At 31.9% G+C, this 15,268-nt stretch overlaps 1 protein-coding gene across 2 annotated transcripts; it reads left to right on the forward strand.

Moving 5' to 3' along the window:
- Window positions 1–483: 483 nt before the first annotated feature.
- Window positions 484–15,171, forward strand: LOC134725304 (uncharacterized). 2 transcript variants are annotated; one of them, XM_063589006.1, is made up of 5 exons: window positions 484–786; window positions 8,292–8,378; window positions 9,367–9,520; window positions 13,145–13,215; window positions 14,085–15,171. In XM_063589006.1, the coding sequence occupies exons 1-5, from the start codon at window positions 570–572 to the stop codon at window positions 14,291–14,293; spliced, it is 738 nt and encodes a 245-aa protein (XP_063445076.1). In that variant the 5' UTR covers window positions 484–569; the 3' UTR covers window positions 14,294–15,171. The 2 variants fall into 2 exon arrangements, with proteins under 2 accessions (XP_063445076.1, XP_063445077.1); XM_063589007.1 differs by having other exon boundaries at window positions 14,088–15,171.
- Window positions 15,172–15,268: the final 97 nt, after the last annotated feature.

Below are 15,268 nucleotides of genomic sequence, written 5' to 3' on the forward strand. Positions count from 1 at the left end.
TAAAATTCACAACGTTCAAATGCATGTGTATAAAAGCATAGAAGTCTATTTTTGCATTAAATTTCATGTATATTTTTCATTTTTATGTGGTGACAAATCAAAACTGCCAAAATACGCATCTGGTGAAGTAAAATTGATATCGTAAAGCAAAATACTCACAATGTCTAAATACATTTGTCCATGAACCTGCATATTAAATATATTTTTATCGCTTAATTTAGCATGAATATATGGGAGATAACCATGTATGTTTTCATTTATCATAAAATATTTCACGATTTGTCTCCCTTTGTAAACAATGATAAAGCTCGCACAGAGCATTTCATCATGTCTAAAAATACAAATCACTTCATTAAAGTTTTACTATTTATGACAATTAAAGAATAATTATTATCTTTTGTATACATTTTTATTTAAAATTATTCATTTCGGCAACTGAAGTATATTTTTTTAATTAAAAAAATTGAACACTTTAAATCGTATTGCTGACGACATACTTATCCTCTTATCATATGTTTTGAATGTGGATGGCTGCTTGTTGTTTGTTGTGTCAGTGAGTGATTGTAAAAATGGTTTTATTGAATCAATATATAAGTCTTTTAAATGCTACGTATCTTTCATTTCAATTTCAATGTTGTGATACTTACTGCACATTCCCGGGGGAGACGTGCGATAGGAGTAGGGCGGAATTCTGTGTGTGTAAGGCATGTTTCTGCCAAAACGATTCCACATTTCTGCAAGAGGAAGCAAGACTGCCAAGAGAATGTAGAGCTCATTGTAGCATTGGTAAGTCATTGATTAATACTTAATTTATAGCAATTAAATAAGATAAGAAATAAAAGATAATACTAGAAATCATTTTAAAACTTGAATTTATCTTTAATAGGTACTTTAAATATTTATTTTTTTTGCCCTCCACTCCCCCTTTTTATTTCATCTCGATTAATTTTTGTGTTTTTTTTTCTGCGTTTGACTTGCATGATTATTTTGACAAAATATTTCTTATCAATTGTTTGTTTACATCGGTTATTGTAAATATATATAGAGAGATATGTAAAAATATATAATATTAATTGGTACATTGGGAAAATATATACGAATATATGAAAAGGGGCGAGAGAAAGTGAGTAAGTTCTGGTACATTTTATTTATATAGTGTTGTTAAAAAAGTCAGTTTACGAATTGTCGAAATTGTTTGAAATATCAAAAATATAGAATTAAATTTTCTGATCAATCCTAAAATTGGCACCGACCATCCACTGTTTGGTGTACCGTCGCTGATTTTTCTCGAAATGAAATTATTTTGTCTCAGAAGGGAAATAAAATACATATATTTTTCCATTGATCCTTTTGAAAATAAATAAATTGACTGAAATCAAAGCCAAATATAAATTATCTCGATCGGAAACAACTCAAGTTCCTCTCACAAAAGAAGAATGATGAATTAGAATGTAGGTGCATGCTTAAATTTAATTTTAAAAAAAAATGCTTTGACCAAAATGTTAGTTTGAATTATTATTATTTATATGGCAGTGTACAAGGAATGTGTGTGGTGAAATAGATATAAACATATATATTTTTTTAACACTTCTAAATAAAATCTTTATTTTTTTATTTTTGTTTCTTACTTCAATTCAAATTGCATATTATGCTCAAGTCCGAGATGAACACGTGTTTAAATATAAATAATTTTCTCAAAATAATATCTATATAATTATTTAATTCATACAAGATGTAAAATTTCGTTCCCCCTTTGATTATGTGTATTTATTATTTGAACATGTAAACATGAATTAAAATAAAATGAAATATGATACATATGAGTCAAATTAAATAAATATGTAATAAGGCATACGCAATGAAAGGATTTTTCGGCCCAGTTTGAATACGATTAATAGGAAAATTGACCTCATTAAGATCATGTCCTGACCTGTTTATCTCTTGATATAAACTGAATACTGTGACAAACTTCATTTATAAGAGTCTGTCATCACTGTATACTACAATGTATCTGTAAACCTTGATATACAGAGAGCTGTCTACTGTAAATTCAGAAATTATTGCGGGGTTTTTATTATTACGAAAAATGCGACAGACGTGTCAACGCAATAACTCAAACTCGAATTTTGAAACATTTTATATGAATTTAATAGGATTTTTCTCAAAATCGTAAAAATTAAAATCGCATTTAATTTAAAATGACAAAATCGCAATAATAAATGCACGCAATAATTTCTGAATTTACAGTATGTAAAATCAAGGAGGTAACCTCCTTGGTAAAATCAAAATCAGAATCAGATGATACAATGATGATAAATACTTTTCAAGGAAATACATGTGAACCAATAATTGTCGAATGCTTGGTTATTTCCCAATGAAAATATGTCTGTTCTAAACTATTTTGGAATACACGTAACAACAATAAATATTGTAATCATTGCATTGTTCCTGGTCTGCCTGGAATAATAAAATGAACATGATATATGTATGTAGCTTAATTACTATATGTTTCAATGTTTAAAAAATGAAAAGTATAAATAGGCAAAAAGATTTTTAAAACATGCACGTCCAGACATTTTTATCTGTAACTTGATAAACTGGACAGTGTGAAAGTTCGAACTTTATTGAATATTCCAAAGACTGTCAACGGTAAAATATCTTGAAATTATCTAAAAATCTTTACATACAGGAACGCATGAGTGTGTGTGTGTGTGTGTGTGTGTGTGTTTGTTAGTGCGATTTTTTAATACCGAAAACCTTATAGTTCAGTAGTTCCATGTTGTATACGAAATCATTGTGTACTGCTTGGTGTGTGTTAATGTAATGCTGCCCATCAAGGGCCCTTAATTCGATAATAAAAAAAATCTTATTCTTATAATATCAAATAGTTTATTTGGTTTATCATAATGATTTATCCTATTTTAATATTCGTTTTTAAAGAAATTATAATGTGACATGACCTACTAAGCTTATATATGAGTAATGCTGATTGAACTCACATTTTGTTAAATCAGCATAACATGTGGTTCGCGCTTATTTAATGACTAGCATATATCTGTGTTTGTTGTCCTGCTTGAACACCTGAACAATAAATTCATAATTCTATGCGTTGTAAAAAATCTGATTTCAAATTCATTACATAATGTATCAAAAGACTTGTGTAGTAAACAGTATCCTTAATTTCTTTTTCCGTGATTTTAAATATACATAAATATGCATGTTTTCAGATGTTTTGTTTATCATGCATAAAATAAATCTTATGATTTGTGTTATAATTCTGATTTTATGAGTAATACCCTATAAATAAACAAAAAATGATTCGTCACTTTTAAATCAATATTGATTTGCTAGTCGTACTCATCAACAACAAAAATATATGTTTTTAATATTTGAACGTCAAAGAAGTCCATATGAGATTTGGTAATTACATGTACATCGCGGCATGTAATTACATGTATAAGTGTAAGTATTTAAAACATCTTCTAATGTATATTTCCTAATTTAAACTGTATAGAAGCTCCATACACTAGCATTATTCGATTTTGAATTAAGTTATTATAGTTATTGACCAAGCAAGTCGGTATATGGGATTTAATCTGCACAGCACGAGATGACCAGGTTAATCTCGTGCTGACGAGATGACCGGGTCATCTCGTGCTGTGCAGATTGAATTACATATACCGATTTGATTGGCCAATAACTGTTTTAACCCATGACGTAATCAATTTACGTGAACGATTTAGAAATGTTCACGCCATTTCGCAATCCACGGATCCTAGGCGGAAAGTTTCTTGTAGGGTAAAGAAAGGGGAAGATACGACTTTGGTAAGTTTAAAATCAATATTTTTTTATACGACCGCAAATTTTGAAAAAATTTTCGTCGTATATTGCTATCACGTTGGCGTCGTCGTCGTCGTCGTCGTCGTCGTCGTCGTCCGAATACTTTTAGTTTTCGCACTCTAACTTAAGTAAAAGTGAATAGAAATCTATGAAATTTTAACACAAGGTTTATGACCATAAAAGGAAATCTGGTATTGATTTTGGGAGTTTTGGTCCCAATATTTTAGGAATTAGGGGCCAAAAAGGGCCCAAATAAGCATTTTCTTGGTTTTCGCACTATTACTTTAGTTTAAGTCAATAGAAATCTATGAAATTTTGACACAAGGTTTATGATCTCAAAAGAAAGGTTGGAATTGATTTTGGGAGTTTTGGTTTCAACAGTTTATGAATTAGGGGCCAAAAAAGGGCCCAAATAAGCATTATTCTTGGTTTTTCGCACAATAACTTTAGTTAAAGTAAATAGAAATCAATGAAATTTAAACACAATGTTTATGACCACAAAAGGAAGGTTGGTATTGATTTTGGGAGTTTCGGTCCCAACAGTTTAGGAATTGGGGGCCAAAAAGGGACCCAAATAAGCATTTTTCTTGGTTTTCCCACCATAGCGTTAGTATAAGTGAATAGAAATCTATGAAATTTAAACACAAGGTTTATGACTATAAAAGGAAGGTTGGTATTGATTTTGGGAGTTTTGGTCCCAACAGTTAAGGAAAAAGGGGCCCAAAGGGTCCAAAATTAAACTTTGTTTGATTTCATCAAAATTGAATAATTGGGGTTCTTTAATATGCCGAATCTAACTGTGTATGTAGATTCTTAATTTTTGGTCCCGTTTTCAAATTGGTCTACATTAAGGTCCAAAGGGTCCAAAATTAAACTTAGTTTAATTTTAACAAAAATTGAAACCTTGGGGTTCTTTGATATGCTGAATCTAAAAATGTACTTAGATTTTTGATTATTGGCCCAGTTTTCAAGTTGGCCCAAATCGAGGTCCAAAATTAAACATTGTTTGATTTCATCAAAAATTGAATAATTGGGGTTCTTTGATATGCCAAATCTAACTGTGTATGTAGATTCTTAATTTTTGGTCCAGTTTTAAAATTGGTCTAAATTAAAGTGCAAAGGGTCCAAAATTAAACTAAGTTTGATTTTAACAAAAATCAAATTATTGGGCCTCTTTGATATGCTGAATCTAAACATGTACTTAGATTTTTGATTATGGGCCCAGTTTTCAAGTTGGTCTAAATCAGGATCTAAAATTATTATATTAAGTATTGTGCAATAGCAAGTCTTTTCAATTGCACAGTATTGTGCAATGGCAAGAAATATCTAATTTCACAATATTGTGAAATAGCAAAAAAATTTTAATTAAGAGTTATCTTTCTTTGTCCAGTAAAGTAAGCAAGAAATATCTGCAAGATTTTTTTTTAATTGGAGTTATCTTTCTTTTTCCAGAATCAACTTAAATCTTTGTTATATACAATATACAATGTATATTCACTTTTTACTACCAACTGATAAATTTAAATAATCTTTACCATTCAGTGATAACAAGCAGTTTTTTTACATCATGTATTTAAATGAGTAGTAATTGTTGCAAACTCCATTAGAATATTTTAATTGAAATTAGTTTTGGAATAAGGGAAAGGGGGATGTGATTAAAAAATTGGGTTCAATTTTTCTCATTTGAAATTTCATAAATAAAAAGAAAATTTCTTCAAACATTTTTTGGAGAGGATTAATATTCAACAGCATAGTGAATTGCTCTAAGAGAAAACAAAAATTTTAAGTTCATTTGAATACATTCATTCTGTGTCAGAAACCTATGCTGTGTCAACTATTTAATCACAATCCAAATTTAGAGCGGAATCCAGCTTGAATGTTGTGTCCATACTTGCCCCAACTGTTCAGGGTTCAACCTCTGCGGTCGTATAAAGCTACGCCCTGCGGAGCATCTGGTTTTATATTGAGACTCTGTCATTCTAAGATTGCGATTTAATGGTATATTTTGTTTTTATCGTTTTCGTTAAATTTATTCCCAATTTTTGTTTAATTGGTGACGATTAACACTTTAACAAACTGTGTACTTTCAAATCGGTGTATGAATAAAAAAAAATATAACTACAAGGGTTATTAAGTTTAAATTAGATAAATTGCTTTTGAATTTCTTTCTCTCAATGATATGCTTAGAAAAAAAACAGAACCGAGGAAGATAATATATTACCAAATTTTAAAATGTTAAAAAAAACCCAGAAAAAAACGTTTCTCTTTTAAAACCCTTTACTTCCCGCACACCCTCCCCCCCTATTTTTATCTGCTGTATTACTTTATAAGACACGTCCATCTAAATGAAGTCTGATTGATCTCCAGTTAATCCCCCTGTTTTAAAACAAAACTTAAATATGGTCCTCATTAAATTCGATCCCCAAAAAGTCCCTTTATAGAAGAGATAGATATTCAAAAAGTCGTTATAAATTCCTTTGAGTCTGAAACTTATCTAAATCAGATTTCTTTTATTCGGATATTCTTAGATACAGTTCTTTTTTTGGCAGATATTAACAAAAAATGTTTTAACTATCTTTTTAACTTTTAAACACTGATTTAGATTTACGTTGTACACAAAATATAATAAAATAGTTTATGTCCCAGCTTAGATAAAAAAAAAATAAAGGAATGAGAAACCTTTCTTTTCCTATTTTGAAACTACGATGTTTGTACGAAGTTCAACTTTGTCGTAGTTTCAAGGCAGGTAGCGGATTCGGGGTGGGACGAACAGGTCGTTAACCTTTGGATTTGACAAAGTATCGTGTTTTAGCTTAAAATCGTCAATATTGTCTTTCGTCTCGCTACACTCGTGGATATTTTTTTCATTTGATAGATTAACGCCCCTTTCAAAATCCAAGAACCGCCCCCAAAGGTAAAAATATATTTGAACTGTGCAGTATATCTGATGTAGTTAATGCACACCTTAGCTGTGCATTATCCAGATTATAGCACAGTAAGAACAAAGAGATTTTACTCTTGCCATTTGTTAAGTAACTGGAACGACCTTTTAAATGCAAAAAGGGGGGTATGTGTTTTTCTCTTAAAATAAAAATTCTGATCCCCAATTTGATAACAAAAAAGATTGCGGTCAAGCTGATGACAAAAAAAAATCTGAATCTAGATTTACCCATATCCTTCAGTGTTAAATTTTGAAGAAAAAAACCAATTTGATTGATAGCGTCGAAAAACGATAGAAAAAAAAATGACTCAGAAAAAAACCATACCCGCTCTTTTCCCCCTTGAAATTAAATAATTGCTCCTAAGTCAGTTATCTGCTACTAGTCTGTTGTTATTTATGTATTATTGTCATTTTGTTTATTTTCTTTGGTTACATCTTCTGACATTATACTCGGACTTTTCTTGAACTGAATTTTAATGTGCGTATTGTTATGCGTTTACTTTTCTACATTGGCTAGAGGTATAGGGGAGGGTTGAGATCTTACAAACATGTTTTTTACCCCGCCGCATTTTTGCGCCTGTCCCAAGTCAGGAGACTCTGGCCTTTGTTAGTCTAGTATTATTTTAATTTTAGTTTCTTGCGTACAATTTCGAAATTAGAATGGCGTTCATTATCACTGAACTAGTATAAATTTGTTAAGGGGCCAGCTGAAGGACGCCTCCGGTTGCGGGAAATTCTCGCTACATTTAAGACCTGTTGGTGAACTTCTGCTGTTGTTTTGGCTATGGTCGGGCTGTTGTCTCTTTGACACATTTCCCATTTCCATTCTCAATTTTAAATTTAAACAAATAGTTTAGCATACAAACCAGTATGCCAGTTGTTATGTATTGCGTTTACGATTTCATTGGACAGTAATAGTATATTTCTTAAATTCTCCAGTATTGCACTTTTTAAATTCCATTTCAAATTGCCATTTTGAGGGGGAGGGTTGAGCTGTAACAAACAGGTTAAATCCAGCCACATTCTGCATGTGCCAGGAAACTGGAATCCAATGATTGTCGTTGGTTGCTTGCTGCCATATTTGTTTTTAGATCGCTACAGTTCCTTGGTTTTCTCCTAAATGTAGCTTACATGTATATACAGAATAAAATTGAGAATGGAAATGGGGAATGTGTCAAAGAGACAACAACCCGACCAAATAAAAAACAACAGCAGAAGGTCACCAACAGGTCTTCAATGTAGCGAGAAATTCCCGCACCCGGAGGCGTCCTTCAGCTGGCCCCTAAACAAATATATACTAGTTCAGTGATAATGAACGCCATACTAATTTCAAAATTGTACACAAGAAACTAATATAAAAATAATACAAGACTAACAAAGGCTAGAGGCTCCTGACTTGGGACAGGCGCAAGAATGTCTTTTCATTAATGTTGAAATCCGAACTTCCTTGTACCACACACCCTATTTTTTCCATAACGCTAAATTTTGTTATTCCCCTTCGTTTTTGTAGAAAGGTTTCGGAAACATGCACTTGAAGATGACGCAGAAGCTGGTGATAAAGAAGACAATAATACTGGAACAACCGAGGAACCAAAAGGTATAGAACAACGGTCTATAATACATGTAGTTCTTCAAATCTTCCACAATTTTAGGATATCTGATATTGAAATTGCATATGGATCGCATTGCATAAACTAACGTCCAAATATTATTTTTTTATTACAATCAAAAATGGCCATGTGTAATTTTCTCTTCACTTTGCATCTGTCGTTGTCCGTTAACCTTACACAATCTCTGAAAATAGTTACATGGTCGGGCGAACTGAAACCAAACTAGGCCACAATTATCCTTTGGGATATCTTGTGTAAAAAGAATTGTGCCTGATGATCCCGCTTACCAACTAACATGGCAACCAAGCATAGAACAAGCTATTATGGGGATGCAAGGGTTGTCTATCAGTTTAAAAACCATGAGAGATTAAGCAGATACGGCAGGGGCAAAAATGTACAGAATGGTAAGATTTGAATTCTCATTTTGGCCAGAATGTAAGACGGCTATCATTTTAGTTGGTTCCATTATATGACGATTTTCAAAAAAAAATCTGTTTAAAATGTTATATTGAAAATTATAATAGAAAGAGAGAAGTGATACAGCGAGATGTTTAACATGATATGATATTAGTTCACATCGCTGAAATCATCAGTCGACTCCTTACAAGTGTTGTTATTAATAATCTTGAATGACGATGTATAAACATACTTGTGGGGTTTATTTTGCGGAAACTATAATAGATGATAGAGGAAAATTTCAAATACCTAAAAATTTATCGAGAAAACAACATCTTCAATCAGGTCAAAATTTCCCAAAATGTCAGTCGACTCCTTATAGGAGGTATTGCACTTGAATGACAAGTTTTATTTATTTTTTGTAACAGATGTCTGAAATGTGATTTTACCTGTATCTTATGTTTTCTGTTTTCCTGTTGTTTTTCAATTTCTTTTGTATTTAAACTGCTGTTAATTTGTGTCGGTGTATGAAGACATCCTATTGATAAATTCCTTAAACTCTCTCTTTTCTATATATAGATTGTGTATTGATAACCACACTTGGTATTGCAAGCTTCTGTGGTAATGTAATTGGCCTAGTAATCGGTATGGCACTTGGTATCCGACATTGTCACCATGACTGCTCTCTGAAGAGGCATAACAAACAAACACAGAAACAAGCAGAGACTGAAAGGTACAAGTTTGCAATATCAGAGTTGTGGATATGGATTCAAGAAGTTGCTTTTTTTTAGATAAGATTACAAATGAATTTAGTCTAATTTTACGAATATGAATTTATATTTGTATAATGTTGTCTGCTGCATGTATATATATATTGATGGTTTTGACACTTTAGTTTTTATCCCTGTGCAAAACGTTGCGGAGGTGGAACATAGAAATACCAGATGTCCGTCTGCCCGTCCTTCCATGCGGTCTTGTGTTCGCTATCATATGTACAATCGCTGACAGTTTTTTTACGAAACCTATATTGTAGGTTTAAATCAGCAATGTCTCGGACAAACTCGAAAATAAGTTCCGATTAACTTTTTATACGACCGCAAATTTTGAAAAAATTTTCGTCGTATATTGCTATCACGTTGGCGTCGTCGTCATCGTCGTCGTCGTCGTCGTCGTCCGAATACTTTTAGTTTTCGCACTCTAACTTTAGTAAAAGTGAATAGAAATCTATGAAATTTTAACACAAGGTTTATGACCATAAAAGGAAGGCTGGTATTGATTTTGGGAGTTTTGGTCCCAACATTTTAGGAATTAGGGGCCAAAAAGGGCCCAAATAAGCATTTTCTTGGTTTTCGCACTATAACTTTAGTTTAAGTTAATAGAAATCTATGAAATTTTGACACAAGGCTTATGACCACAAAAGAAAGGTTGGGATTAATTTTGGGAGTTTTGGTTTCAACAGTTTAGGAATTAGGGGCCAAAAAAAGGGCCCAAATAAGCATTATTCTTGGTTTTTGCACAATAACTTTAAGTTAAGTAAACAGAAATTAATGAAATTTAAACACAATGTTTATGACCACAAAAGGAAGATTGGTATTGATTTTGGGAGTTTAGGTCCCAACAGTTTAGGTATTAGGGGCCAAAAAGGGACCCAAATAAGCATTGTTCTTGGTTTTCGCACCATAATGTTAGTATAAGTAAATAAAAATCTATGAAATTTAAACACAAGGTTTATGACCATTAAAGGAAGGTTGGTATTGATTTTTGGAGTTTTGGTCCCAACAGTTTAGAAAAAAGGGGCCCAAAGGGTCCAAAATTAAACTTTGTTTGATTTCATCAAAATTGAATAATTGGCGTTATTTGATATGCCGAATCTAACTGTGTATGTAGATTCTTAACTTTTGGTCATGTTTTCAAATTGGTCTACATTAAGGTCCAAAGGGTCCAAAATTAAACTTAGTTTGATTTTGACAAAAAATGAATCGGTTGGGTTCTTTGATATGTTGAATCTAAAAATGTACTTAGATTCTTGATTATTGGCCCAGTTTTCAAGTTGGTCCAAATCTGTGTCCAAAATTAAACTTTATTTGATTTCATCAAAAATTGAATAAATGGGGTTCTTTGAAATGCCAAATCTAACTGTGTATGTAGATTCTTCATTTTTGGTCCCGTTTTCAAATTGGCCTACATTAAGGTCCAAAGGGTCCAAAATTAAACTAAGTTTGATTTTAACAAAAATCAAATTCTTGGGCCTCTTTGAAATGCTGAATCTAAACATGTACTTAGATTTTTGATTATGGGCCCAGTTTTCAAGTTGGTCCAAATCAGGATCTAAAATTATTTTATTAAGTATTGTGCAATAGCAAGTCTTTTCAATTGCACAGTATTGTGCAATGGCAAGAAATATCTAATTTCACAATATTGTGAAATAGCAATTTTTTTTTTAATTAGAGTTATCTTTCTTTGTCCAGAATAGGAAGCAAGAAATATCTTATTGCAAGATTTTTTTTTAATTAGAGTTATCTTTCTTTGTCCAGAATCAACTTAAATCTTTGTTATATACAATATACAATGTATATTCACTTTTTACTACCAACTGATAAATTTAAATAATCTTTACCATTCAGTGATAACAAGCAGTTTTTTTACATCTTAATATTTTATGATGTATTTAAATGAGTAGTTATTGTTGCAAACTCCATTAGAATATTTTAATTGAGATTAGTTTTGGAATAAGGGAAAGGGGGATGTGATTAAAAATTGGGTTCAATTTTTCTCATTTGAAATTTCATAAATAAAAAGAAAATTTCTTCAAACATATTTTTGAGAGGATTAATATTCAACATCTTAGTGAATTGCTCTAAGAGAAAACAAAAGTTTAAGTTCATTAGAACACATTCATTCTGTGTCAAGAAACCTATGCTGTGTCAACTATTAAATCACAATCCAAATTTAGAGCTGAATCCAGCTTGAATGTTGTGTCCATACTTGCCCAAACCGTTCAGGGTTCAACCTCTGCGGTCGTATAAAGCTACGCCCTGCGGAGCATCTGGTTTTTTATAGTTCTGCCTCATGAAACAGCTTTGAATATATGGAAAATATCGATCTCAATTGTACAAAAATCAGAAATTATAAAAAATATGCTGTCGGTTTATATCAACAATGGATCGGACGAGTTCAAATATCAGTGCTTATCAATTATTTTTAGAGAAAATGCCCCTTGGAAACATAAAATTATATGGACAATTTTTGCATTGTTAGCACACAGGTCTATGTGTACAATTCTTGCCAGAATTTTACTAAACTTATATTGTAGGTTTAAATCAGCAATATTTCTGATAAGTTCAAAAATCAGTGCTGATCAATATTTTTTATGCGACCGCTAAAAAAATTGTGATGTCGTCGTCGTCTGCGTCGTCCGAAGACACATTTGGCCCCAAAACACATATTTTTGTAGTTTCTGGACAAAAGCTTGTGTATTAGTGTATGAATTTCTCTGACATTGTACCACAAAGTTCCAAATCACAAAAGGAAGGCTGGGATTGAGTATTGGGGTTATTGTGTCATTCATGCAGGAATTAGGGGATAAAAAGAAGCATTTTTCTAGTTTCCAGACAATGGCCAAGGCTCCGTGTTGAAGGCCGTACTTTAACCTATAATGGTTTAATTTTTAAATTGTTATTTGGATGGAGAGTTGTCTCATTGGCACTCACACCACATCTTCCTATATCTAATAACTTGTGCGTAATATGCAATGAATGTCTTTGTAATAATTGTAATACAATGCTCCATATACTACATGGAAAGGCTGGGATCGAGTTTTGGGGTAATTGCTCTAAGGGGGATTCAAAAGTTTAGGGGTTCCAATTTTTTAAAGGGATTCATTTTTTCCCCCAAATTTTCTCAAAGTTTCATGGAAAAATCTTTTATTGCACAGTATTATAGATTTGTTAGACAAACATGTCAAATGTGCATAACAGCAATGTTTCGTACAATTTCTAAATCTTTTGGAAGACATTTAAAATATTTGATCAATAAAGTATAAAACGGTAGCAACGTCAAAAAAATATGTTTATAAAGTTTTAGGTTTAAATTATATCAGGTTAAAGGGTGTGGTGTTGGCTGCCTACCTGCTGTAATGATTGACCATACTTAATTGGCTCTGTCATAATCCTTTAATATACATGTATATATGTGTTTCTTTTGGTGTCATCACAATCTGAAAAATATGAAAGGTAAACTTATTTTTGCTCTCTCATTATACTTGAATAATTTGTATTAAGGCATTTTTCTGTTCTCTTTTGGTGTCAATCATGCTTTTCTTGTTAATATATACACGTAAACATATTCCTTTTTACAGTTTCATTGGGAGAAAAGACAGTGGGATAATTGACGAAAGCGGAGATGAGTCTGTAATAGGAACGACTTTAGGTGAGTCTGAATAAAATTAACTTTTTTAATGATATTTCATAATTTGAAAAGACTGGGAAAAGAGGTTTATTGGTATAGATATATGGTAAACTGAGAAAACATTTCCCTGAAAAATCTAGAAAATTTTCGCGTTATTACTAAGAGCAGAGACAAATAATATTATATGTCTCTGCTAAGAGTAACAGAATGTTCATTGATTTGCTTCAGTTTGTAAGTTTTAATGTCTTATTTAAAAGGCATTGAAAACGTATTAACCTTGTCAAATTTCAATACTTAATAAATATTATTCTAGATAACATCCCCCCCCCCCCCCCCCCCCCGGTTCTAAAAAGATGTTTATGGTGATTGGCGAGTCCGTCCGTTCATCTGTTCGTCTGTCCAACTTTTGTACCTACAACTACTCAACTGAGTTTTGTGAATTTTTTGGAGAATCTCGCACACATTATGTACACATTGTATCCGCGTCTTCTCCTAAACTCCTTATCATAACTTAGTGAAATCTTCTTGAATTAGATACCATAAAGTTCATCGATTCTGCATGCATTACAAAATTTGTATTCCTATTCATCAATCCAATAGGTGAAATATTAGGTCAAAATGGAAAAGAATAAGCCTAGAGTTAGACAGTAGTGATTGTGAGCTTGTCGTTGGTTGATAACACTTATCGCAAACCAGATCTTTTATATCAACATATAGTAATCGTTCATTGCAAATCTTTCTATGAGCTAACAATTCAGTTCACTGAAATAAACAAATGAACTGTTGTGACTTTTGTCAAAAGCATGACTGTTAGATAAATATGGATATTAGTTTTAACTCGTGTATTTCAGACACTAAGTCTTGTTTCAATTCTGAAATTTTTATTTCAGTAGAGTTTAACACTAGAAGAATTCTCACAAATGCAGTAACAGATGACATCAATCGTCCATCAAAGGTTCTCATATCTGGCAAGCGACATGACTTGGACGACAGCTCTCACTCTCAGCCTATTGAACAGGGTCGACAAGAAATACCACAAGAAACTCACGTGGTTAAAATGGTCAACAACGTACCAACTGAAACCATTCAAAACCAATGACACTGACCAGCAGAGCTATTTCGATGTATATTTTTGTATCGTCTGCTCCCTTATATAGATGCTTTACATGTTCACATTTAATGGAAAATTTAACGCTTGTGTTTTTTTTTTATTATTATGCTTAGTTAGTTAGTATGTATATCATTCTAGTATATATTTGTTTTATTTTGAAAATCAGTTAAAACTGAAATACTGGAGGGTAAATATAAGAATCTTGTTTATAAAAAGTCACAAACCATAACTGTGTTCAAATAATTTCATTGATCTCTTTTTTTTAGATACATTTAAAATGTTTAGGTTTTGTTATGAAAGTATATATGCAAATGATTTTCTTGATTCAACAGAAGGAATTTTGGTAACAAATGTATTTTTTCTCTCTTTTCACAAATGTTTTATCTAGAAATTCATTATAAAGTTTATATAAATTGTGGCCAGTATTAACAATGAGAAAGGGAGAAAACGCTCTTTTAAAAAATGATTTATTTCATTCGTCTTTTAAAAGTTTAAAAACTTATTTTTTGCTGTTGTAAAAATGTACTTGTAGATTCTATTTTTAATATCACTTGCTCAACAGAAGAAAATATCTTTTACTGGAGACTGAAAATAAATGTGTATATGTATTATCAGGCGACAAATTAGTTGATTTTATTCAACTGTGTTCAAAGGGAGGCAAATCTAGCAAAGATCTGCCTGTGGCTTGTGTAGTCAGTATTTTACACAGATGCCTGGACATCAGGGAACTCATGTATTTTATTCTTTAGTCTTTTACTCTTTTAAAAACAATAGGATACATTTTCAGTTTATCATGAAGTCTAAGGGACGACATCAAAAGATCAATGTAACATCAAAAAACTTAATTCAAATAGTGTGTGTGTGGGGGGGGGGGGGGGGGGGGGGGGCGAACTGCTACAAGATGTGGCTATCCGACATTGATTTTTACATATATCTATTTGGGTGGGTCAATCATTTTTCCCA

This window comes from Mytilus trossulus, chromosome 7 (assembly GCF_036588685.1).
Source record: "Mytilus trossulus isolate FHL-02 chromosome 7, PNRI_Mtr1.1.1.hap1, whole genome shotgun sequence".
Taxonomy (NCBI): domain Eukaryota; kingdom Metazoa; phylum Mollusca; class Bivalvia; order Mytilida; family Mytilidae; genus Mytilus; species Mytilus trossulus.